The 27,826-nt window shown below is 40.5% G+C and overlaps 1 protein-coding gene across 2 annotated transcripts in view; it reads left to right on the top strand.

Annotated features, from left to right (window-relative positions):
* The first annotated feature begins 2,268 nt into the window (after window positions 1-2,268).
* Window positions 2,269-27,826, top strand: part of tbc1d23 (TBC1 domain family, member 23) — a 68,298-nt gene continuing 42,740 nt past the window's right edge. For both annotated transcript variants that reach the window (XM_078232862.1, XM_078232861.1), the window contains exons 1-6: window positions 2,269-2,390; window positions 15,839-15,950; window positions 17,981-18,086; window positions 21,353-21,557; window positions 21,913-22,036; window positions 24,447-24,571. In XM_078232862.1, coding sequence (XP_078088988.1) covers window positions 2,338-2,390; window positions 15,839-15,950; window positions 17,981-18,086; window positions 21,353-21,557; window positions 21,913-22,036; window positions 24,447-24,571 — 725 coding nt within the window. In that variant the 5' untranslated portion in view covers window positions 2,269-2,337. The remainder of the gene's footprint in view (window positions 2,391-15,838; window positions 15,951-17,980; window positions 18,087-21,352; window positions 21,558-21,912; window positions 22,037-24,446; window positions 24,572-27,826) is intronic.

Raw genomic sequence — 27,826 nt, 5'->3', positions numbered from 1 at the left:
TCCAATTCAATCAAATCAAATGCAATTCAGAGTCTCAACAAGCCGAGACACCCCAGATCCAGGCCGACAAGACAGGGCGAGCGACCAAACCACCCCGCCCCGGGCCCGATCCACTGGAGCTCTGGAGTCACAAGTAGGCCAGGTCAGATATGGATGGCAGATTTCCTTCCCTAAAGAACATTGGTGAACCAGATAGGTTTTATGACAATTGATGATAGTCATCACGGTCGTCATTACTAAGACAACCTTTATATTCCAGATTTATTTAAATTCCACGACCCCAGAGCATTAGCCTGCACCACTGGATTTCTCGTCCAGTGACATTACCGCTACACCACCCTGATCATATCGTTTAGATTCGTGCAGTTATGGGAATGGATAAGAATGCTCAAGTGCGAAAATACTCAATTAGGGTTGAAAACGGATCTGGCTTGGGTGAAATGGAATTAAAGATGAGCAGATAAAACAGTAAATGCGGCCTTTGCAGCGGGGATGCATTCCACAAGGGTGTCCAAAGAGCTTCCTGGATGACTAAATATATAAATAAAATAAAACAGAAAAAATAAGTTTATAATAAATTCTGTGTTCATAATTCAGTAGAGAACCAGGCTGAATATAAAAAGTACAGCAGAGAGCTGAACAATAAAGAACGGCAAATAAACTGTATGAGAATATAGTAGATAACATGAGGGGGAATCCAACTGTCTTTCATACATGCCGATAGAAAAATGTGACTGATTAGAGACTAAAAAGGAGATTTTGTGGAAACAAAGTTGATTGAGGTATTAAATGAGCATTTTGCATGTCTTCACAAACAAGGAGGATGTGGAACAGATGTATTTACACAAATCAATAATGTGCCAATCGGCAAGTCAGTTAAATATACAGGATTCTTGTTAGTGTACAAAAAAGTTCAGTGGCTATTTAATAGTTTTAGAGATATGGAGTCAACATCAAGAGGAAGAACCCCAATTTTCTCTCTACCTCACCTATGCTGAAGCTGACTAAAACGCATGGTGGCACAGTGGTTAGTACTGCTGCCTCATAGAGCCAGGGCCCCAGGTTTGATTCCCAGCATTGGTCACTACCTGTGTGGAGTCTTCACGTTCTCCCCGTGTCAGGGTCCTCCCACAGTCCGAAAGCCATGCAGGTTAGGTGCATTGAGTGGGAATTTTAGCATGATCAGTATACCCGTACAGGGGCCAGAGTGTGGCGACTCGGGGATTTTCACAGTAACTTCATTCTGGCGTTAAGCCTACTTGTGACAACAGTAAAATAAACTGTTAAATGGTCTGCTAATACAAACTGTGGATTAAGTTTGGTACTTTGATAGTTTGTACTTGCTGAATACAATTGCAAATGCAAATGAGACTTCATAGAAATCATAGAAACCCTACAGTGCAGAAACAGGCCATTCCACCCAGGCCCTACCCCCAAATCCCTACACATTTACCCACTAATCCCTCTAACCTACACATCTCAGGACACTAAGGGGCAATTTTAGCATGACCAATCAACCTAACCCGCACATCTTTGGACTGTGGGAGGAAACTAGAGCACCCGGAGGAAACCCACGCAGACACGAGGAGAATGTGCAAACTCCACACAGTGACCCAAGCCGGGAATCGAACCCAGGTCGCTGGAGCTGTGAAGCAGCAGTGCTAACCACTGTGCTACCGTGCCGCCCCTGAAACTTGTCAACGACTGTAAAGAGGGGGAGAAAAACAAGTCCAGGTGTTTTGAAATTTCATGAGAACTGAAGACTGAGAAAAAAAAGGAAAGAAAAAGCTTGGGAATGAGGAAAGGTATCCAAACCCTTCCTTGCTAACAAATTAGCTGTGGGCCATTAGATCAGAGACGTGCCCTGACAAAGGGTCATCCAGCCTCCAAACATTGGCTCTATTCTCTGTCAGTAAGAAGTCTCACAACACCAGGTTAAAGTCCAACCCGGCTGAACTTTAACCAGGTTGGACTTTAACCTGGTGTTGTGAGACTTCTTACTGTGTTTACCCCAGTCCAACTCCGGCATCTCCACATCATGTCTACTCTCTGTCCACAGATGCTGTCAGACCTGCTGAGATTTCCTCATACTTTCTGTTTTTAAATCAGAAACGTCTCGGTCAAAGAAAAGCGGGTTATTTTTTCACCATCCTGGCGACCCTTCACTTTCACACCCACAGCAACACTGGCAGTGGCTCAGTGCCGTAAGTCAGGGGGGGGGATGTTTACGACAGCTTGCTTGTCTGCCCCGCCCCTTCCCCCCCCTCGTTTGACGACAGTCGGTGTGATGCGGTTTACGGCAGCAGCTGGGCAGAGACGTGGAGGCAGAGAGCGGGAATGGCGGCGGTGTCGGCGGAGGAGGCGCAGCCGGAGCCGGCAGGCAACAGCTGGTGGGTATCGGCTACTCTCGGTGTCCCCCCGGCTCGGCTGTCCATCTACGCGGCTGGACGGAAAGGGGGGGCGGGTAAAGAAAGAAAGTCAGCCATTAGAGAGTGTTTATGTGCGGACTGAGGGAGGTTGTCTCTGCCGGTTAGAAATGGCACAGCACCAAACACAGCCAAGGGAGCTTTAAACTGGGGAAGGCTGAGTGACAGAGGTTGTGTGACAGGCTCACTTCCCCTTTTTTTCCCCTGAGACTCCAAATCATTTTCCTTACTCTGGAAATCGAGTTCATAAAATTCACGATATGTCTATTCAGCAATGTGAGAAGAAATTGTCTCGGTGCATTTTTTTTAAAGAGCTTGTGAATTGATTGTTGTGGGGAGGATGTGTGCGTTCAAGTCCTGTAGTTTGTTTCTCAGTGCTTGAGATACCACTTTTAACAACAACAATGGCAATAAGAATTGTCAAGTGTTTAATAATTTCCGTACATTGTGGTTGGGGGGGGGGGGGGGAGGGGGGATGTCTGTCAAGAAAACACTTAATTTTCATGAATTCAGCCAGAAGAGGATGGAATAGGTCACAGTTTGGTTGGGGTCTGAAGAGTAGGGATGAAAACAAAATACTGCGGATGCTGGAATCTGACACGAAAGCTCTGACAAAGGGGGTCATCTAGACTTGAAACGTTGGCTCTATTCTCTTCCCCCACAGATGCTGTCAAACTTGCTGAGATTTTCCAGGATTTTCTGTTTTTTGTCCGTGAGAGGAGGGCTTGTGTTTACCATTGCTGACAACGTGAAAGAGAAAGAGTGGGAGTTGTACCGCAGGAATACTTCAAAAGGAATTTTGCTGTGAACAGGCATCACAAAAAAGCCTTTAATATTTTCTCCCACATCCTGTAATTACGTGGGAAATAACTTAGCTGGATGAGCTACTTCAAAAAAATGATTTTGAAGGTGCACTTTTGTACTCTAAATTGTTTTGGACAAGAAGATTCAATGGATTTCAATTTCTGTCTGTAATTGGATATTGAGGTAGGCTAAGTCAGAGATAATTCCGAAAAAATATTTTTCTGTATAATTTCTAAAATTTTACAGTAATTGTCTCAAGTGCTGTAATGATAGATTTATTGGACTGCAGTTATGTTTGCAGAAATATATAGCTGGCAGGAGTGAGCTGTACTGCAAGCTCCAAATTGATATCTGGGCAAATAAAACAGAGTGCTCTATCTACATTTATGGTTCACTAGTGTTCAAAGATAAATTGTATTTTAATGTGTGGTAATTAGTTGATCTCTGTAAGGATCTTTTATTGTTCATACTTTGGTTTGCTGATGCTGATGGGCATTGAGTGAGCACACTGGTTTCCTTGAGTGTTGGGTGAGGAAGAGATCAGATGTTGCTGTGATACCATCTAGCTGCCTAGCTCATTGAGACTATTTGGGTTCACTCACAAAGAGGGGTAAATTGAGAAGGCACTCGAAAACCACAAAAAAATTATTTAAGGTAAGGGGGAGAGAATTGGAGACGGTGTAAATTGGAGTTTAAGTAGGTTGGTGGTCAGCTGTTTTGAGATCTTGCTGTTACACTGCAATTGTTCCAAAGTGAAAACGTTGTAAGACTACATCCTAGAGCTTGTTTTAACTCTTGCCTAAATTTAATTTGGCCAGCGTGTCACCAGAGTTATATTTTACATCAGTGTGAAGCCAAAGTATCTTTGTAATGAGCAGCTGGCTAGATTTGTGAGATCACAATAGGGGCTATGACTCGTTGATGTACAGATAAAGATCACTGGAGTGTACTTGCAAAAAGAAGTTTCGGCATTTCTGTGTATAATAAATGGCTTGTATTTCCATAGCTGTTTCATGACCACCAGACATCTCAAAGTAGTTTACAGTCATTGAAGTACTTTAGAAGTGTAGTCACTGTTGTACTGTCAGAAACACAACAGCCAATTTGTATGTAGAAAGCTGCTACATATGGCAATGTGACAATGAACAGTTAATTTGTTTTTGCCATGTTAATTATGTGATAAAGATTGGTGACAGCACCAGGGATAACCCCCATTGTCGTCTTCAAAAGGGATTTATTGCGTCCACCTGGGAGTGTCTCATTCTTGTGTCTCAGCCAAAAGATGGCATCGCCAGCAGTGCATCAATCCATCAGTAATGTGTTATAGTATCAGCTTTGATTTTTGAGAAAGAGTATCTTACTAAATCTCAGAATTCTTCACATACAATTGAATTACTTGGATGTAGAAGGACTCGTGTTTAGATAAATGTGGTAACCAAACAAGTCTTGCAGTCAGCAATAACCAGTTAGTTAATCTGTTTTTACTGGTGATTGAGGGAGGAAATTTGTTCCAAGCAAGTCTTTACGTGGACCTTTTAATATCTGTAGGCAGATAGACCAATGTTTAACATTTCATCCAAAAGACAGGATCTCCAACAATGTAGCACTTCCTCAATACTGCATTGGAATGTTATTAATCAGGTCATACCTCAGCCTTGGGCAAGAGCTCTCCCAACCGAAAAAAAGCCACAGCATTTACCTTTGAGTGACTGTTAGGAATTTTGGCTTGAGTGACCCTGTTTCTGACTCTTAACAAAACAATTTTAAACTCTATTTAATTATTGCTGAATCGAAGAAATTGAAACAGGTGACAATATAATACAGCATTTAACTTGAGATGCTTCATCACACCAATAATTATTATTCTTGTCTTGTTTTATATAAGAAAGTATCGGTGGCTTGGTATACAAACCCAAATTCACACTGTCCTTTGACAATTAAATTGACACTAATAACTTATACCTGTATTTCTTACAATCTTTGTCTCCTTCACTTCTGAAGGAACACAATTTTATAATATATCGCTCATTGTTAGGTAGTTCTTGCATGTGTCTTCAATTAGTGCATCATCTCTGACATTCCTTTTCTGATTATGAACGATATGTAACCCCCTCAGCTCAATGCCTTTCTCTCTCAAAACTCCTTCTTAAAAGCATTCCAATCTGGCTTCCTCCTTTACATGGCACTGAAAGGATACACAACATCCTCTGTGGTTATGATTGCAGTGCATTACCCTCCTTTACTTATCTGTGGTGTATGATATATCTGACTGTAACAGCCTCCTTCAAAGTCCCCTCTGTGTCCAGATCTGGGACTTTTGCATGGTTCCATTCCTACCTCACCAAATGCAGCTGTTCCAGCTGCAGAAAATACTTCTCCACGCATGTCATCGGTGGTTCCCTACTCTTCCTTAAATTGATGCTGCCACTTCGGTAATGCAATAACAGGGTTGGGTCAGAATTCAATGCCCATTGGTACTCTGATTTTTTTTCCCCCCTCCAGTGCAATTTTTGACTGCATCTTGACTGTCAGACTACACAGATGACAAAATTCTGAATGAGACAAAAATCCCTCCAGCTCAATATCACAAAAACCGATTGTCTTCTGTCCTGCTATAAATTATATTCCCTTGCCACTGGCTTTAATGTTTTCTGTGACCACATGCTTAGGCTAAATTAGGTCATTAGTAAGTCACGGTGCTTTTTCAATTACGACAGTGCTTTTAAAATGCGGTTTTTAATCAACATAATGGAATATTCTTCACTTTCCTATGTAACACTAAGAAGCTTCACAACATCTAGCACAGAGCAGTTTGCTTGAGTGCTGTTCATGTGGCTGGATTCAATATCCAATCTCTTGAGCACCAAACTGAAACATATTTTAGGTACAAGATGCACTGCAAAGACTCACCAAGATGACTTGAGCAGCAGTTCTTTTCCCCATGATCAATACCACTGAAAAAGGCAAGAACAGCAATGACATGGGAGTGTTATCAACTACCAGTCCCCCCTCTGAATCTCACACCATTCTTCTTGGGGATGTGTTGCTATTTTTTCATTGTTGTGCTACTTGCTATCTTGGAATTCCGTACCTGACGTTGTCTCAGGGGCACTACCACAGTAAGGAATGTATGAGCTCAATAAGACAGCCGATAACCATGAGTTGAAGAGAGTCCCACTCTCTCTCCCTTTCTCATGGTTAGCACTGCTGCCTCACAGCACTAGGGACCCGGGTTCAATACCGGGTTTGGGTGACTGTGAAGTTTGCACACACTCCCTGTGTCTGCGTGGGTTTCCTCCGGGTGCTTTGGTTTCCTCCCACAGTCCAAAGATGTGCGAGTTAGGTTGATTGGCCATGCTAAAATAACCCTACTGTCAGGAGGATTAGTAGGGTAAATATGAGGGGTTACGGAAATGGGGCCTGGGTGGGATTGTGGTCGGTGCAGACCCGATGGGCTGAATGGCCTCCTTCTGCACTTTAGGAATTCTATGAATTCTATCATCCTAGGGTAGCTAGAGATGGTCAACAAATTCTGCCTTGTCTGCAGAATATAATAATGTAAAATTGGCATAGCTCTGGTGATCCTCTGACAGGAAACGGTCCAATCTCCATCTCCACAAGTCAGCACAATTACTGAAGGAAGGATTTACTTCAGATATGCAAAGCAGTAAGAGAGAGAACGGGAAAAAAGGAAGAAGAGAGTTGAGTAGAAGGAGTTTTAAACAAAATAGTCTGGAGGGTTCACATCAGGAGAGATTTAGCACATTAACAAAGGACAAGGCAATGCTATAGTGTAGTGTTTTAACTAATGATAGCCAGCGTGTGACAGGAGGAAACAGAGCACACAAATGTAAGAGTGTACCAGCAAATCGGATCAGAATGGGAGGAAAAAATTAAAGATACAGAATTAAAGACTCTTCTATCTGAATTACGGCAACATTTGTAAGAAGATGGATGAATTGATAGCACATAGAAATAGATGAGTAGAATATGACAACAATTACAGAGATGTGGTTGCAAAATAACCAAGGTTGAAACTGAATATTCAAGGGTTTTTGACATTTCAGAAGGATAAGAAGAAAATAAAAGGAGATAGGTTGGCTCAGTTATGAAGTATGAGATCAGTACAACAGTGTGAAATGATCTTGGCTTGGAAGATCAAGGTATTGAATCAGTTTTGGTGGAGATAAGATGTAGCCAGGGAAAGAAGTCACAGATGGAAGTAGTTTATTGGCCCCCAAACTAGCTACACAGCAGGACAGGATTACAAATTAAGAAATAATGGAGGCTTATAAGAAAGATACTGCAATAATTGTGGGGAATTTTAATCTTCATATGAATTGGGCAAATCGTATGGAGAAAGGTAACATTGAGGATAAGTTCATAGCGTGTATTTAGGTCAGTTTCTTGGAACAGTTGGAACCTGGTAGTGTGTAATGAGACATTAATTAATTATCCCATACTGAAGAATCCTCTCGCTAAGAGTGATCATTGGATTGATTTTTACATTCAGTTTGAAGGTGAGAACTGGGGTCTGAAACTAGTGCCTTAAACTTAAGTAAAGGCAAGAGTGTGAGGGCAGAATTGGCTACAGTGGACTTTGAAAATAGGTTACAGGTAAAATGGTAGAGAAGCAGTGGCTGAAGCTTAAGGGGATATTTCATAACTGTCGACAAAGACACATTTTATTGAGAAAGAAAGACTTTGAGAAAGATGCACCTTCCCTGGCTATCTAATGAGATAAATGATGGTACCACATTGAAAGAAAAGGTGTACAATGCTATGAAAATTAATAATAGGCCAGAAGATTGGGAAGATATTTATAAACCAGCAAAGGATGGCTTACAATGAGGAAACTAGCAAGAAATATAAAAAGACAGTAAGGGCTTCTACAAATATATGAAAAGGTAGAGAGTAACTAAATTTTGATCCCTTTGAAGGTGAAGTGGTGGAACTAGTAGTAGGAAACAAGAAAAGGGCAGAGATTTGAACAAATGTTTTGTACCTATCTTCACAGTAGAAAAATGTCCCAAGAATGCTGGAAAATCAAGGGCAAACCTAAAACAACCGCTATCACTAGAGATCCTAATCTCTAGGAAACTAATGGAACAAAAGGCCCAAATTCTAGAAAGATCTCAAAGGATTGGAAAGACTGTACATGTAATACTTCTTTTCAAGAAAGGAGGGAGACAGAAAGCAGGAGGTGATAGGCCAGTTAGGCTGACATCTGTCAATTGGAAAATGCTAAAATCCATTATTAATGAAGCAGTAGCAGTAGAAAATCATAATACAATCGAGCAGAGTCAACATGGCTTTACAAAAGGAAAATTATCTTTGACAAATTTATTAGAGTTCTTTGAGAAGGTAACAAGCAGAGTAGATAAACAGAACCAAGTAGATGTTGTGTATTTGGATGTACAAAAGTTATTTGATTAATGTATCACACAAAATAAGAGCTCGTGAAGTCGGATGTAATACATCAGTGTGATTAAAGGATTGGCTAACGAACAAGCAACAAAGTTGGAATAAATGGATCATTTACAGGTTGGCAAACTTCAATTAATGGAGTGCCACAAGGATCAGTGCTGGGGTCTCAACTAGTTACAGGGACTGAATGCATTGTAACCAAAATTGCTCATGATACATGGTTAAATTGGAAAGGAAGTTCTGAGGAGGCCACAGAGCATGCAAAGGGTATAATGTTAGAAAATATGAGAATAGAAAAGCAGCATATTTAAATTAAGAGAGACTGCAGAATGCTTAAGTACAGAAGGATTTGGGTGTTCCTGTTTAAGAACCACAAAAGGTTGGCAAGCAGGTACAGCAAATAATTAGGAAGGCTTTGTTGCATGGGTCTTCAGTAACTTTTGATATTGTGCTCCCAAATCCAAATCATCTAATTATACTGGAGAAACAAAAGTATATCTAGAACTCATTATTGTGACACGCCACTTTCAAGCCTTCTCCATTAAAGCAACTGTTAGATTGAGCCCTTTATTTCCTGTCTGTCAACCAATTTTGTATCCACGATACTACATTTTCTCTTGCACCTTTTTTTTGTTCCATGCCTCCTGTAGGGAACCTTACTGAATACCTTCTGAAAATCCATATATACAAATGTGCTGCATAGTCTTTATCTATGCAGTTATCACTTCTTTGCAAAACATTAAATTTGTCAAACGTGACTTCATAAAATCATAGAATCCCTACAGTGCAGAAGGAGGCCACTCGGCCCATCGAGTCCACATCGACGACAATCCTATCCAGGCCCTATTCCCGTAACCCCACGTTTTTACCCTGCTAAGCCCCCTAACCTGAACATCTTGGGACACTATGGAACAATTTATCATGGCCAGTCCACATAACCTGCACATCTATGGACTGGGGGAGGAAACCCATGCGGACTGGGGGCGGAAACCCATGCAGACACGGGGAGAATGTGCAAACTCCACACAGTCACCCAAGGCTGGAATTGAACCCCGCTCCCTGGTGCTGTGCGGCAGCAGTGCTAACCACTGTGCCACAGAGCTGCCGTTGTCATTGTGTGCTAGTGTTTTTGATCCGGACACTTCGCAATTCTTTCCAAGTTTAAAAATGCAGCATAGTACCATCTTTGTCTGTGTCTATGTCACCCTGTGGAGATGTCACAGACATAGGGCTTGGAGAATTGTCTGTCTATGCAATTTTCAAAATTATATTAGTCGTAGAGGTTTACAGTATAGAAACAGGCCCTTCGGCCCAGCTTTTTTAACGACTAAGCTAGTCCCAATTTCCCACGTTTGGCCCATATCCCTCGATAGCCATCTTACCCATGTAACTGTCTAAATGCTTTTTAAAAGACAAAATTGTACCCGCCTCTACTACGACCTCTGGCAGCTTGTTCCAGACACTCACCATCCTCTGTGTGAAAAAATTGCCCCTCTGTACCCTTTTGTATCTCTCCTCTCTCACCTTAAACCTCTGCCCTCTAGTTTTAGACTCCCCTACCTTTGGGAAAAGATATTGACTATCTAGCTGATCCATGCCCCTCATTATTTTATAGACTGCTATAAGGTCACCCCTAAGCCGCCTCCGCTCCAGAGAAAAAAGCCCCAGTCTATCCAGTCTCTCCTTATAAATCAAACCATCCAGTCCCGGTAGCATCTTAGTAAATTTTTTCTGCACTCTTTCTAGTTTAATTAAATGCTTCCTATAATAGGGTGACCAGACTGTACACAGTATTCCAAGTGTGGCCGTACCAATGTCTTGTACAATTTCAACAAGACGTCCCAACTCCTGTATTCAATGTTATGACCAATGAAATCAAGCATGCCGGATGCTGCCTTCACCACTCTGTCCACCTGTGACTCCACTTTCAAGGAGCTATGAACCTGTACCTCTAGACCTCTTTATTCTATAACTCTCCCCAATGTCCTACCATTAACTGAGTAAGTCCTGCCCTGATTCGATCTACCAAAATGCATCACCCAGCATTTATCTAAATTAAACTCCATTTGCTATTCGTCAGCCCACTGGCCCAATTGATCAATATCCCGTTGCAATCCTAGATAATATTCTTCATGGTCTACTATGCCACCAATCTTGATGTCATCTGCAAACTTACTAACCTAAGTTAGTAGGTTAACTTAAATGACAAATAACAGTGGATCCAACACCGATCCCTGAGGCACACCGCTGGTCACAGGCCTCCAGTTTGAAGAACAACCCTTTACAACTACACTCTGTCTTCTGTCATCAAGCCATTTGGCTACCTCACCCTGGATCCAGTGAGATTTAACTTTATGCAACAACCTACCATGGTGTATCTTGTCAAAGGCCTTGCTAAAGTCCATGTAGACAACATCAACTGCACTGCCCTCATCTACCTCACTCTTCCTAGTTTAATAATATGCTTTCTATAATAGGGTGACCAGAACTGTACAAAGTACTCCAAGTGTGGCCTTACCAATGTAAAGGAGTTACCCCTTCAAAAAAAACTCGATCAAATTTGTGAGACATGACTTTCCACTCACAAAGCCATGCTGACTGTCTCTAATCAGTCATTGCCTCTCTAAATTCCTGTAAACCCTGTCTCTCAGAATATCTTCTAATAACTTACCCACTACAGATGTGAGGCTCACTGGCCTGTAGTTCCCAGGCTTTTCCCTGCAGCCCTTTTTAAACAAAGGCACAACATTTGCCACCCTTCAATCTTCAGGCATCTTACCTGTGGCTGTCCATCATTCAAATATCTCTGCTAGGGGACCTGCAATTTCCTCCCTGGCCTCCCACTGCATCCTGGGATACACTTCTTCAAGTCCTGGGGATTTATCTACCTTGATGCGCTTTAAGACTTCCAGCACTATCTTCTCTGTTATATGTACACTCCTAAAGACATCACTATTTATTTCCCCAAGTTCCGTAACATCCATGTCTTTCTCAACAGTAATGAGAAATATTCATTTAGGATCTCACCTACAAATGTGGATCCGCATATATATGACCTTCTTGATTCTTAAGAGGCCCTACTCTCTCCCTAGATACTCTTTTGCCTTTTATATATTTGTAGAATATCTTTGGAGGAGATCAAGTTTAGCCCCTTCTCTACATACTACATACTGAATGAGAAATTTTTCCTGAATCCATTCAACAAATTTCTCTCCATCCAAGCCCCTAGTACTATGGCTGTCCCAGTCAATGTTGGGAAAGTTAAAATCCCCTACTATTACCACCCTATTTTTCTTGGAGCTATCTGTAATCTCCTTACCCATTTGCTCCTCAATTTCCTGCTGACTATTTGGGGGCCTATAGTACAACCCTATCAAAGTGATTTCCCCCTTATTTCTCAGTTCTACCCATATAGACTCTGGGCGAACCCTTGGATATATCCTCCCTCAGTACTGCCATGATGTTTTCCCTAATCAAAAGTGCAACTCCCCCATCTCTCTTACCTCCTGTTCGATCTTTCCTATAGCATCTGTACCCTGGAATGTTGAGTTGCCAGTCCTGTCCTTCCCTTAGCTATGTTTCAGTGATAGCTATAATATCCCAGTCCCATTTACCCATCCATGCCCTGAGTTCATCTGCCTTGCCCGTTCAGGCCTCTTGCATTGCTTTGGGTAATTTACACCCTCCCAAGTGGCTCTAGCAAATCTCCCCACCAGGATATTAATCCCTCTCCAGTTCAGGTGTAACCTGTCCCTCTTGAACAGATCACCCCTTCCCCAGAAGAGATCCCATTGATCCACAAATCAAATCCCTGCCCCCTGCACCAGCTCTCAAGCCACACATTCACCTGCCTAGTCTTCCTATTCCTACTCTCACTGGGCAGTAGTCCAGAAATTACTACTTTCGAGGTCCTGCACTTTAGCCTTCTGCCTAACTCTCTATATTGGTTTTTCAGGACCTCATCCCTTTTCATGTCTATGTCGTTGGTACCAATATGTACAGTGACCTCTGGTTGCTCACCCTCTCCCTTAAGAATGTCCTGTAATGGCTCAGAGATGTCCTTAACCCTGGCACCAGGGAGGCAACACACCATCCTGGCCACAGAAACGCCTGTCTGTGCCTCTAACTAGCGAGTCCCCTATTACTACTCCTTGCTTGCTCTTTGCCCGACTCTGTTTTACAGCTGAACCAGGTGTGGTGTCACAGGCCTGGCTGCTGCTGGTATTTTCCCCTGAGAGGCTATCCCTCTCAACAGTATCCAAAATGGTATGCCTATTTGAAAGGGGAATAGCCACGGGAGACTCCTGCAGTATCTGCCTGCCTCTCCTGGTAGTCACCCATCTACCTGACTGAACCTGTGGTGTGACAACCTTCCTGTAACTAATGTCTATCACACTCCCTGCCCACTGTGTGCTCCGCAGTGTGTCCATCTGCTGCTCCAACTGAACAATGTGGTCTAGAGATAAATTGGGAGACTAGATTGCTCCTTGATTTCCCACATCTGTCAGGAGGTGCATACCTAATTGCCATACTGCCCTTGTATAGGTAAAAGGAGGAAAGAATCTCAACTCACCTTTCCCTTGTTTGTGGTCCTCACCGTGACTTTCTTGGTTAGAGGAGGAGCTAGGGAGGGAAACACTGAAGTAGTGTTTGGGGTTTAACAGTCCCTTTACAACAGCTCCTTCACAGACCACTTTCTGGAAGCAGTGACTGCACCAATGCAAATTTTCCCCACAACAGCCAATCAGCGCTGCCGCTTTGCTGCCCTCTGCTTGACGCTTTCCTTCACTTGAACGCAGTGTGTTCACAATTTTTTTAAAGTATATTTCTAATAAATACAACATTAACTTCATATTCTTTGACAATGATTTCTTAAAGGTTTTGGGTATTTTTCTCTTTGTTTTTATAATTTATATAAATGACGTGGATAAAGGGACTGAAGGTATGGCTGCTAAATTTGCTGACAATAAAAAGGTAGGTAGGAAAGTAAATTGTGAACAGGATGTAAGGAGGCTGCAAAGGGACATGGGTTAAATGAGTGCAAAAAACTGGCAAATGGAATGTGATATCAGCAAATGTGAAATTGTCCATTTTGGAAAGAAGAATAAAAAAATAAGCATATTATCGATATGGTGAGAGATTGCAGAGCTCTTGAGGGCAGCGGGATCTGGGTCTGCTGGTGCATGAATCACAAAAGGCTAGTATACAGGTACAGCAAGTAATCAAGAAAGCTAATAGAATGTTACCACTTGTTACGAGGGGAATTGGTTATAAAAGTAGGACAGTTATGCTTCAGTTGTACAGAGCATTGGTGAGACCACAGCTGGGGTATTGTGTACATTATTGATCTCCTTACTTAAGGAAATATGTGGAATCACGAGCTTTCGGAGCGCTGCTCCTTCCTCGGGTGACTCACCTGATGAAGGAGCAGCGCACCGAAAGCTCGTGATTGTGAATAGATCTGTTGGACTTTAACCTGGTGTTGTGAGACTTCTTACTGTGCCCACCCCAGTCCAACGCTGGTATCTCCACATTAAGGAAAGATGTGTTAGAAGTAGTTAAGAGAAGATTTCCTAGACAAATACCAGAAATAGGTGGGTTGTCTTGTAAGGAAAGATTGGAGAGGTTAGGTTTGTATCGACTAGAGTTTAGAGGAATCATGGAAACCCTACAGTGCAGAAAGAGGCCATCTGGCCCATCGAGTCTGCACCGACCACAATCCCACCCAGGCCCTACCCCCATATCCCTACACATTTACCCGCTAATCCCTCTAACCTACGGATCTCAGGACACTAAGGGGCAATTTTAGCATAGCCAATCAACCTAACCCGCACATGTTTGGACTGTAGGAGTAGGAGGTGAGTTGATCACAATCTTTTTAAGATCCTGAAGGATGCTGATAGGGTTGATGTGGAGAGAATGCTTCCTCTTGTCAGAGAATCTAGAATGAGAGGTCACTGTTTTAAAAATAAGAGGTTGCTCATTTAAGACAAAGGTTATGAGATTTTATTACTGAGGGTCTTGAGTTTCTGGAGCACACTTTCTCAAAAGGCAGTGTCTTTCAATATTTTTAACACAGCTAGATAGATTCTTGATTAACAAGGGCGGGTGAAAGGTTATCGGAAGCAGGCAGGAACGTGGGGTTGAAGTTGCGATCAGATCAGCCACGATCTTACGGAATGGTGGAGCAGGCTCGAGGGGCTGAGTGGCCTGCTCCTGTTCCTAATTCAGAGTTCATATATATAGTTTGTATAACAAGGGGAGATGCAGCTAATTGAGGACTTGTCACGTGTTTGAACATGTTTTGAGAATATCCTCAACTGAGATTGAAATTAAGCTGATCAGAGAGTGATCAGATAAACCTGACAGAGGCAACATTGTGTACTTTATAAATGCTGCCTCTGTTACATCCGTCATTCCTTAATGATTTTAGTCAGTGGTTAGACAAGATGTATTGTAGTATACTGTGTACGTTGCAGGAGTGCACAACAAAATTAGTGTTCGAAAACATTTCTTGTCATTAAAAATAAATTGTAGGAGACCAGCTTTATCACTGGAAATTGTACACATTTTCTGTTTTATATTTTATAGTTTACGAGAATGGAAGTTTTAGCAGATTTAGAAAAGGCCCACTTCTTTGAAGCATGATTGACATTTTCTTGTACTTTGCTAATTGATGAAAAGTGCGCACATGGAGTATAACTAACAAACTTCTGTTTATGGATACTGACTTGCTATCCTTCCATTAAAACAAAAGCAAAATACTGCGAATGCTGGATTTATGAAATACAAAAAGAAAAAAACTGGAAAACACTTAGCACGTCAGGCATTGTCTGTGTTAAGACCATTTCTTTCCACAAATGTTACAGATATGGCCTCCTGCATTTTCTGTTTTTATTACTATGTTTTCAACCTCCTTGTTTTTCTATACAAGGAGTGTGGCGTAACTTACTGTTCTAGTCAGTTTCTGATCACAAGTCACTTTTTGAAATCGGACAAAAGCCTTTTGTATGTAAAGGTCAAGCAGTGATGATGTGTTCTAAACAGAAGTTAGACTTAGCTTACTGCTAAGTCTGATGCATTAAGTTGCTTGTAATATTGTTCTGTAATACTATCGATTTAATGCAATCCCAAAATCAATAATGTGATTAGTACTTAGTCAATCTTCCATCCTACCTTAGGGATAAAGACCTAGCTGAAGCATTGGATGAAGGTGGCTATGACCTGGAAACACTAAGAAACATAATTCAAGGACGATGCATACCAGCTGACCAAAGGGCCAAAGTATGGAAGGTAAATGCTTAATGGTACAGTTAGTTATACTGAATTTGCCAATTTGAACTGAATATTTTAAGTAGTATGTGACTGTACAGACATTGATTAAATTACTCTGCTTAGGCAAACCAGCACATTGCACACAAGCAGGTAAACATTTTTTGAGAACTTGACTTACTTGTCACAGATTACCGGTTTAACTTCTGACGTTAGCAAAGGATCAGTAGGATAATCAGCTCCTTTCGAGCATTAAAAACTTCAAATTGCCTGTACTCCCCTAATGTCCTCTAAAAAAATTTGCCATCTATTTTGGAAATAAATCTCAAGCCAGAAGGTACTGTGTTTGATTCTCTAATCTGAACAAGAAAAGAAGTGTATGTGCTTTAGTTGGCCTCAGTGCTCCTGGACTATGAGGGAAGAATAACAACCGGGATTTACTTTAAGGTAGCTTTTGAATGACTCGTGCTAAACCCATGTGAGCACATGGTCAATTACTGAACATTGTTTCAGCTCACAAGTAAAAGAAGGACATGTGCGTGTTAACTTTCAAAACTTAAATAAAAGTTTCTTAATGACACCCATTCTGTTGGAGTTTTCTGCTCTTGCATAACTACACAATATTTACATGGTTGTTGCACAGTAAACTTCAAATTTGACAGTTTGATACAAGTCTTTGTTCTTTGGATTTCATCTATAAATATACTAAATTCGGATCTCGAAGGCCAAAACAAGTGATGAACAATAGACTTAAATAGTATTCAGTCCCAACAACTGTCATATGTTACAAAAATAATGAGTTAATACGAAATATATTATTCTCTCCTGAAGATTATAGCTCTTGCCGGTGTTTTGTTTGGTGCCTTGTTTCTTGTTCTTGTGTGAGCTTAAATGGTGCCTATGGAGAGCATGCACCTTTAGATATATTGAGCTTGGAAGGAGTGCAACGCAGGTTCACCAGAATGTTACCAAGGGTTAGATTATGAGGAGATATTCCATAAACTAATCTTGTATTCCGTGGAATATAGAACATTAAGGGTTGATTTGATTGAGGCTTTTTGTACTTTGTAAATAATTAATAGGATAGACAGAGCTTTCTGCTGATGTCAGAGCCAGTCCATTCAAGAGAGAAGCTAAGAGGTACATCATCAAAGAATGTTGGAAATGTGACTCAGTATCCCTCAAGAAGCAGCAGATGCTAGCTCAAATAATACATTTAAATCTCAGAACAATAAACTTCTAACCAAGGGTATCAATAGATACTAAGGGAGTAGATGAAGCCAGGATGCAGATCAGCTTTGATCTCATTGAATTGTAGAACAGGCTTGGGGCCTACTACTGTTTTTATGCCATGGAATTGTACTCCACTAGGAGATTGCAACTGCAGAAGAAAAATAAAACTAAAATGTTTCTGCAAAATAAATACAAATAGACTGCATTGTTGTTATATTTGTTCCCATTTTTGTTTAGCTACCTGGCATGTTTTCCTCTTATAACATTTGAGGAAGGGATGATTGGGCTATGAGCATGACAGCAACTATTCAATTAAAAGTATTCTTGTGCATCCTGTTCGGCATGCATCGGCTTATTGATAACGTGCTCAGCTATGAATTAGAAAGTTGAGGATTCAAGTTCCATCAAGGAGACCTGAACACACAAGCTAAGGTCGCAGTCCAGTACGGCCGTGCAATACTGAAGAATTGCTGCACTGTTAGAGGTGTCACCTTTCAGGTGCGATATTAAATTCCGGTCCTGTCTGTTTGCTTAGGTGGACGTAGAAGAACCAATGTGACTGTTGAGAGAAGAGCCTGGAGAATTTTCAGAGTGTTCTGGTTAACATTAGTCTCAACCAACACCATAAATATCAGATTGCCTGGTCATTTATCTCATTGCTGTTTGTGGGGCTGTGTGCAAGTTATCTGCTGAGTTTGCCTACATTATTACAGTTATTGCACTTCAAAAGTGCCATCATGTGAATCTGGAACACATAATGTAATTCTTTTTCTGTGCTACATTTTTCATGTTGCCTTTTAACTCTCCTTACTTTTCAGATTTCACTTAATGTAGCAGGGAAAGTGGGTAGCTTAGGATCCTGGGATGGATCTCTAGATCTACCTGAACAGACGTTAATTCAAGAAGACTGCCAAAAACTCATCGGTGAGTTAATGAAGTATCTTCTGTAAAACACAAGAATGTTTGTCTAACCTCAGGTTATTCCTTATAATTACCATCAGGTATGAACAAGTGAGGGAGAGCCATTACAACCAAAGTCCAGAGTGCAGGATGTCACTGAGATTCAAGAGAGATAAATTGAGAGATTATTGTTGGGTGTACTAAGCTTGGGCTTTAAAAGCCCAAAGGTTGCGGGAGAAATAGAATCTTACAGCACATAAGAAAGCCAATTTCACATGCTGGCTCTCTGAAAAAGCTGTGAACTTATTCCCATTTCCCCTCCCTTTTCCCTATACCTTGTTAATTTCTCTTTTCAAATATTTATCCACTTCTCTTAAATCTTTTCTGCTTCCACCACTTTCTAGTTTGGTATTTCATGTCCTAATTTCTCCTTGTTTTAAAATGTATACCCTCGAATTGGAGGCAGCCTTTGTCTTGTGGAATGATGGCCTGCACCATGGTGGGCAACTTTGTGTAAATCGTCACTTAGTGTGGCTGAGGAGCCCTGTTCTGGCATGGTAGTCCCTTGTCTCATTTACTGCTGAGAAGTGTACGATTCCATGACCTCTGTTTTCGCTGGCCCTGTTTTCGGCCAGCTGAATTTTTTTGGTTTCTGCTCATCTTTTCCAATGCAGTTCAAAACAGTCAGCTCCAGAGCTCATGGCCATCTGGTTCCCAATTGTCAGCATCAATGCCCACCATCTTGCACCTTGTTTGCAGCTGCTCTTGTAGGAGAGGTATGGAAACCGAGGTGATCCTGACCAAGTGGCAAATTCACCCTACAGGTGGTCTTTGGGTAAATGCCATCATCCGTACTTGGAACATGACCAAGCCAGCACCAACATCATTAGCTTAGCAACAGTTGTACGTTCCAGGATCTCTCAGTTGGTTCCTTGAGATGCCAAGGGTACTTCTGAGGTAATAAAGAGGGAAGCATTCAATTTTTTTTTTCCTTCTGCCTAGCACACGTTGTCCAGGTCTCACCAATGTAAAGGAGTGTGCTGAGGAGACAAGCTTGGTTGACTCTCAGTTTGCTGTTTTGATTTGATCTATTCTTGTCAGATGTATTGGTATACAGTGAAAAGTATTGTTTCTTGCGTGTTAGACAGTCAAAGGTATGCTGTAGAGAAGGAAAGGAGAGGCTGTATGATGTAGTGTTAGAGTCATAGCTAGGGTGTAGAGAAAGATCAACTTCATATTATCAATAAAGTTGCTGTTTTTCCGCACTCTGATTCAGCTTGGACATAACAGCTGCTGCTTTTGTGGTGCATGTATTGATTCCAAAACCAATTGACAGATTTGCAATTATGGAGCCTTGATATGTGAAGCTATCAAAAATCTTTAGAGTCACATTGTCAACATTGATAGATAGAAGTACGGCAATATCCTGGGCCATAAATTAGTGAGTCACCAACTGGGGGATAATATTTTTCCAATTAAGTATTAAAAACTCTAATTTTGAACATCTGTTAGATTTATTGACCATCTTTATTTTAAGAGGCCCCATTTCTCTAGTCTCACCCCAGAGCTGAAGACCCTCATGACCAGAACAGTGAATCTCTGTGGCCTTGACATAGTTTCTAAAATAAAGCACCAAAAACTGAGCACAGTTCTCTCTCAATAATTTGTATGGGTTCAGTATTACCTTTTTGTGTACTCTATATTCCTATTAATAAAAACATAGACCCCAATATGTTAATTTTGTGTAGCTTTGTGTGCATCTGAACCCCTGAGGCTTTGTTCCTCTACTTCTAAATGTTTAATATTTAGTGCACACACACATCTTTTAATAATTAACAGGGAAAGTTGCTCTACATTCAAATTCTTTATCTGTTTTTAAATAGTCTTCTGTAGTCTACCTGCTATGTATAGCAATAGTGTATATGTGTTAATTTAAGGTTACATAATTGTATAATTCTATTTGGCTTGTTTTTTTCTATTTTCCATAGCCCCACTTTCTGTCCTCTTCTTTGAAGATCCCATATCCAATTCATAAATAATTTGTTCTTGAGCTGCTGGTATAATAATTTTATGATTTAAAGCTGTTTGAGAGACAAATAAGTGACTTATAGCTTACAGCATGCCCAAAATATGTTTTATACGCTGCCTTTGATAACAGCATTATGATGATAATTGCAATATAATTACAATGATAATAATTACAAGTATATGCTGACATCACCCAGCTCTACATCAATACAATCTCTAGCCCCACCATTGCCTCTGTGTTGCCAGACTGTTTCTGGCATCCTATTTGGATGAGGTGAAATTCATTCCAGCCACCAATGCCTTGATTTTAAAATTCTCATTTTGTTCAAGTTTCTCCATTTTCTTGGCCCTCCATATTTCTGTCCCCTCCTCCAGCCCTCCATCCCTCTGGTGAAATGCTATTTCTGTAACACTGACCACTTGTGCATTCTCCATTTCCTTCATTCTGATATTGAAGGCTTTACCTTCAGGTATATAGAGTAAGTGCTGGAAATCTGGCCCGAAAACTCATTTCAGCTTTTTTAGTTTTATACAGTCCTTAAACTCAACCAAGCCTCTCATCCTTCCTTTGCTTAGTGATTTTTAAAAATTTATTTGTTTTTACATTAAATTAACAAGTTGCCGGTTGTTAATGCATTCCTTGCTGAAAAATGTCACATTGGTTCATTTATTGGTAACTTGCTAGGAATTTGGAGATTATAATTAAGAAATACATTGTTGATTTGGTGCAGATAGAAAGGTGTTATTGGCATCAACACCCTGTATTAGTGATGGCAAAAGTTACTTAAGGTTCTTGCTCTTGTTTTGTGACTGGTCCCAAATGCAAGTTAGTAGGTATTAGTTGAAGACAGGAAACCATCAACTTACGTTCATGTAGCATCTTTGTCATAGTAAAACATCTCAAAGCACTCCTTGAGAGCATTATCAAACAAAAGTTGTCATTGAGAACAATGAACAATATGCTTGGTCAAAGTTGGTGGGCTTTAATGACCATCTTAAAGGAAGAGAGTAAGATGGGAGAAGCTTTAGGGACAGAATTCCAGAGTCAGAGGCTGAGGCAGTTGAGGCTGTTTTTCCATCCTGGTAATTCCATTGATTATAGCTCTCTTTGTCAAATTAAAATGTGTTTTAAGAGCACTTTTGAAGGACTAGATTTTGCTCCCCCCTATCAAACTTCAGAAACTTAAAGCACAGTAACAGCTCAAAAGTGATGTATTATAATTCTGACTTGTACATTAATATTTTCCTTTTCCCACATGTAGACCACCTTTCAGTGCCAGAAGAGGAGAAGACGCAATTACTTTCAGACATTGAATCTGTGTTCACATTCTACTGCAAATCCCGAAATGTCATGTATACTCAGAGTCTTGGCTGGACTGACTTGCTTAAACCTCTCGTCCCACTCCGATTGCCACGGAATGATTTATACAATTGTTTTTATGCCATCATGAATAAGTACATACCTAGGTAAGAACACACAGATGTCAACTGAATTAATTTTCTTTAGTATAGCATATAGACAAGGGCCGGAACTCTACCACCTTGCCCACCACTGAATTGGCGAAGGTCTGACGATTAAAATTTCCGTTGACCTCGGGCAGGAATTCCCGGTCTCACCCGAGCGAGACCGTAAAATCCCGCCCAGGGTGTCTCCATTCTCTATCTCTCACTGCCATTTATTTGTAGTTAATTACTTTGCACAGGATTGGAATGATTCCACAGATCTCTTATGTTCTTAAGTGAATTGCCAGCTGGCATAGATAATTGTGTACCAACTTGAAGTTCTGTTTTCCACACTGGATTGCTGTTTTTTTTAAAATAGGGATTGTGTCCCCAAGGGCCGACCATTCCACCTCTTCAGGCTTCTTCTGCAGTATCATGAACCAGAGCTTTGCTCTTTTCTTGACACAAAGAAGGTTACTCCAGATTCCTACGCAATCAGCTGGGTAAATATATCTCTTTTTTAAAAAAAGTACTTTTCAACATTCTAGCAACTAAGTAGTCTGTAACCACCTCCTATCTGACATAGTCTTCTCCAGTCATTTGTATGTCATTATTATTGTATCAATATACAGAAGTATTTATTTTTCACAAAGGAATATTGTTGGTAGAGTTCACTTCTGTTAATTGTACACTTATTTTTTAATCTAGTCTCACAATTTAGATTGGAATTTTAATTTTAATTTTCAGTTACGTAATTGAACTTTTGAACGGATTCCATTTTCATTATTTAATAGAATGGCTTTCAGCTCCTGTTCATGACAGTGCTAACACACAAGTTATAGAAGTAGCCTCCTGTCTGACAGTTTTCTTTCAAAGATCTCATCCCATGCACTGACGTTTTGTATGGTCAGAAGTACTGTTGTAAAATCATTGAATATAATCCAGAATAAGTTCAATAAAGGCCTAATATTTGAGTAATTTTATTGTTTCTGATGAATAATTTAAAAATGATTTTATATTTTCTCCTGGCCTCCTTAAACTAGCTTATATGCCCTGTTTGTGAATGGAAATCCCACTTACCTGATGAAGGAGCAGCGCTCCAAAAGCTAGTGGCTTTTGCTACCAAATAAACCTGTTGGACTTTAACCTGGTGTTGTGAGACTTCTTACTCCTTAAGCTAGCCATTATCTTTAGGTACCTAGATGACTCTGCGAGTGCTATTCTGAAACTGGATGACATAACATCAATAACTTGTATTACGTAGCACATTTAATGTAATAGAGTATCTCAAGGTGCTTCACAGGAGCATTTTCAAACAAAGTTTGACTTTAAACCCCCTAAAGTGAGATTAGGATAAATGAACAATACCTTGCTTATAGAATAATAAACACAAAAACTGCTCGATTAACTCAGCAGGTCTGGCAGCATATGTGGAGAGAGAAATAGAGTTACTGTTTTGAGTCCGTTGACCCTCCTGCAGAACTGAAACAAAATAAAAATGTGATTAATTGTATACTGAGAGAGAGAGAGAGACAGAGAGGTGTGGGGGCGAGGTTTGTAGAGGTTGGTTTTATACAATGTCGGAAAAAGAGGCAGGGAGAGGGTTAAAGAAGGAATTCCGGAGCTTAGAAGCTTGGCAGCTGAAGGCATGGCTGCAAATGGTGGAACAGTTAAAATCAGAAATGCTGAAAAGATCAGAATCAGAAAGTTGTACTGGTGGAGGAGATTACAGGACTAGGGAAGGAGTGTATGGAGGGATTTGAAACAAGGATGAATATTTTAAAATTGAGGCAATGTTGATCAGTAAGCACAGGGAGCAACATTCTCTCTACCTACAGTTATAGTGTATGGCCAGCTTGTTGCACAACATTGCCCATTTAAGATTAACATATTGGCATACACATTTTACAAGAAATATTCCTTGTGCAAAGACTTGTTCCCTGCTCAGCACATTCCCATTTGTGTGGCTGTGCCACCTCGCATAGAAGGAATATCGCTGGTGGTGAATAGCACGGTACAACTTGCGTCAAGGACAGCAGAGTTTTCGATGACTACAGGTTTACAGCCAAATGTATGTTGGAGTAGTCAAGATAACAGAAGCAGATGAGCTGAGGCAGGGGTGGAGTTGGGTGATGTTAGAGGTAGAAATAGGCGGTCTTGGTGATGGCAAGAATAATTGGTTGAAAGTTTGGGATCAAAAATAACAGGTTTGCAAACAGTTTGGTTCAGCTTCAGACAGTTGACAGGGAGTGCAGTAGAGGCAGTGGCTAGAAAATTGTGTTTGGAATCGAAGACAGTAGCTTCAGTGTTCCCAGTTTTTAGTTTGGGAAAGTTTCTACTCAGGCAGTTTGGATGCCAGATAAACAGTCAATTTTATTCACACTGGAGGGGGTCAAGTGAGGAAGTGGTGAGGTAGAGCTGGTGTACAAGTCTTCCTTTTCCATTACCCCTTTCGACTGAAGCAGTACAATTGCTTCTTTTAAATCCATTAACATAGACTTGATCTTTACATGTCATACATCACAATTTAATAAGTGAACTTTATGTACAATTATATGATTCAAAATATTCCTTTTGCCAGATTCTAATTAATGAGTTGTTTTGTTAACCTCCTCATGTCTGAAGAGTCTGACTAAACTGAAAGAAAAATAGGATTCTTCTCTTAAGCAAAAGTTATACATGTGCAAGCAAAGCTATAGTCTAACACCGGGTTCAGTTGATAACTCAAAATGCCTTGAACTTATTTTACTTTTATTATGCAATTAGATAATTAGCCATCATTCTCTTTATAGAGATTTGAAAAATATCTGTATCCGTAAAAAATGGTTATGAATTGCTATGAAGTTATGATTTTGGACATCTAGTAATTTCAGTTTCTGAAACATTCTTGTTTTGTTATACATTGTTCTAAAGGGAGCAAGCCTCTTTGCTGGCTGTTGTACAGGAGAAGTTGCCCAGCTGATGTGGGATGTGTATTTGCAGCAAGCAGAGCCTTTCCTCATTTTCTTTCTTATGTTAGTCATTCTAGTTAATGCAAAGTAAGTATCCTTTTTCTAATTTTTCCCAGAGTTAAGATTCGATCCATTTAATATTTGCATGCCTGGATTGAAAAATATGTTTGATATGATGTATGGTTCTGCTCATTTCATTGGATTTTGATTTTCATGTTTACAACTTCCCTTTTCTTCTTTCATATATTTTCCCTAATTTTGTTAACTTTTAGTTAAATACACTTATTTATATTCACTTTAAAATATTAAGTTACATGACTGATTTTACATTTGAGTCATCTTATTCCATTCTTAAATGCTGTCTTAATGCTGAACTATATAATTATACAGTTGAAGCCTTTTTATACGTTCATCTTCTCTCCACGCTCCTATTATTAACTTCTCTATCATCTTCCGCAGCCACCCACTCTAAATTAATTGCTTCAATGAGACCCACATCCTATTTGCCTGACTTGCTCCCATTCTCAACTTGTGAACACTCAACTATTTTCCTCTGGCCCTAATACTTGCTGGTTTTGTAAATTTAAATGCCTTCCTTTGCTTAGCCGTTGTTTCTTATCCCTTTTGGAACTGTTGTAAAATCAGTTCTCTCCTCAAATAAAACCTATTTCTTATCCATTTGCCTACTCTGGCTGTCATCCTTTCTCTAATATCCTCATGTTTGAACATGACAACATATCCTACTTCAATGTCACCTCTTTCAAAATTCCCTTTAGTCCAACTTTTTCTGTGCTTGCCGTCTGGGACCACCCTGACCAGAGCTATGGATGGCGTTCTCTGTAATCATAGTTCGTTATCACTCTTCAATCTCTGGCATTTGACACGGTCACCATACCATCCTCCTCTGTTGCCTTTCCTCTGCTGTCCAGCTCCATGGGACTGGCTTCACTTATTTTCACTGCTACCTGCACCAATACGATGCTGGTTTCTCATTCTACCCCTCTGACATCTCCAAAGGACACTTTTTTTTCTTGTCTTTTCTTTCCCCTCAGTGATGTGATTTGGAGGCATGGAGTCAGGTTCTGTATGTATACTGATGACTCCAACCCAAATGTCACCAGTTTGAATTCACAGTCATCTCTGCCTGTTAATCTAAGTTAACTATCTGCTAAGCTATTAAGGTGACCAGAATGATCATTTCTGGCTTCTGTTATGAACTCTGCACCTTTACCCTTAACTCTATTATCCCACCTAGTTACTCAAACCAAGTGCAACCTCAGTAGAGTTCGATTTTAAATCTCACATCCTTTTTTTTTACCTCTGTAACACCCTGCCTCTATTGGAGTACATTAGCGGGACTATCTCTGTACCAGTTCTGGACAGTGAATCTTTCACTGATAGCTTTATTAAAATAAATTACACTGGGACATGATATGGAGACCTCATGTTACAGTTTCTGAAATACACATTTGCTGTAACACATCATTGCTGCCATCAGAATTCTTGCCCATGTTGTTTTTTGCCTCTGGGTTTAATATCTCATCTCCAGCTCTTGCATCCTCCCTTTGCTTGCTGACCTAGGCTGGCTTTGGGGTCCCCCAACACACTGAATTTAAATCTTCATCCTCAAGTCCTTTCATGGCCATGCTCCAACTCTATTCTTAGCTTCCTCCTTCATCTCATGGTCTGTTTTCTAGCCTTCTTTACATCTAACTTCCCTTCACCCTACCATTGATGAGACATCCTTCAGCCATATGATTCTACTCCCCAGAATTCCCTCAAGTATTTCTTTTGACCACTGTCTGCATCTTCTTATAAAACTTAAAACCTATTTTTTTTACTGTGCCCTAATTTTCCCATCATTTGTTCCTTAATATCTGCTTTGTCACTCTAAATACCCTGACGTTTTATTTTGTAAAGGTGCTACATAAATGCAAATTGTTTTAATTTATTTGCACCATCCCCAATTGTCATTGATCTCCCATGGAATTCTTTCTCTAAATTTCTCTACCCCTCTTTCCTCCTTTTAAGATGCTCCTTAAAACCTATCTTTGACCAAGCTTTTCACTATTTGTCTGAAAATCTCATGGCTTAGTGTGAAACTTTGCTGAGAGCAGTCTTATTAACCTTGAGACCTTGTATAACAGCAACAACTGCTTGTGTTTATAGAGTGTCCTTAACGTAATAAAACATTCAAAGGTGCTCCACAGGAACATTATAAACCAAAATTTGACACCAAGTGAAAAGTAGATATGAGATCAAATGACTAAAGCTTGCTCCAAGAGCATATGTTTTGCTGGAGCACTTTAAAACAGATGAAGAGATGGTGGCGTGGTATTCTAGAGGTAGGACCTTTGCAGCTGAAGGCACAGTCACCAAACATGGAGTGATTAAAATTGGGGATTGTCAAGAAGCCAAGGTTTAAAGGCGCACAAATATCTCAAAAGTTTAAGGGGTGTAGGAGACAACAGAAGTAGAGGAGGGGGATATGACCACAGAGGAATTTGAAAACATGAATGAGAATTTAAAATCGAAACATTGCATAAACAGGCCAATGCAGATGAGTGAGCACAGAGGTGATGGGTGAACAGGACCTGGTATGAGTTAGGACCCAGGCAGTGGCGGTTTGGGTGATCACAGGTTTGCAGAGAGTAAACTGAAAGAGGCTGGCTAAATGTGCGTTGGAATAGTCAAGTCAAGAGGTAACAGTCAAGGATGAAGGTCTTGGTAGCAGAAGCTCTGAGCCAGGGGCAGAATTGAACAATATTACAAGAATGGAAATAACCAGTCTTGGTGTTGCTGAGAATACGTAGCCAGAAGCTCACCTCAGGGTCACGTGACACCAAGGTTGTGGACAGTCTGGTACAGCCTCAGGCTTGTCAAGGAGAGAGATGAATTTAGTGATTAAGGAATGGAGTTTGGAGTGAGAACTGAAGATAATTCCTTTGGTCTTTCGAATATTTAATTCAAAGAAATGCTTTTTCATTTGGTATTGGATGCTGAATAAGTAGTCTAATAATGTAGCCACAGTAGGCGAGTTAAGAGGGTTAAGAGCTGTGTGTTATCAGCATATCTTTTTATTTGTTCAGGGGGTGTGGGCGTCACTGGCTGGACCAGCATTTATTGCCCATTCCTAATTGACCTTCAGCTGAATGGTTTGCTAAACCATTTAAGAGTCAGCCACATTGCTGTGGGTCTGGAGTCACATGACCAGGTAAGGGTGGCAGATTTCCGTCCCTAAAGGACCTAGTCAACCAGATGGGTTTTTACAACGATGCAAGTGCAGTCCAATCTAGCTGGATGATGATGGAGGAAGGTGGTATGGCCGATAGGTCACAGAGG

This window comes from Mustelus asterias, chromosome 17 (assembly GCF_964213995.1).
Source record: "Mustelus asterias chromosome 17, sMusAst1.hap1.1, whole genome shotgun sequence".
Lineage (NCBI taxonomy): Eukaryota > Metazoa > Chordata > Chondrichthyes > Carcharhiniformes > Triakidae > Mustelus > Mustelus asterias.
Note: the sequence above shows the minus strand (reverse complement) of the source record. Positions and strands in the feature narration are given on the sequence as shown.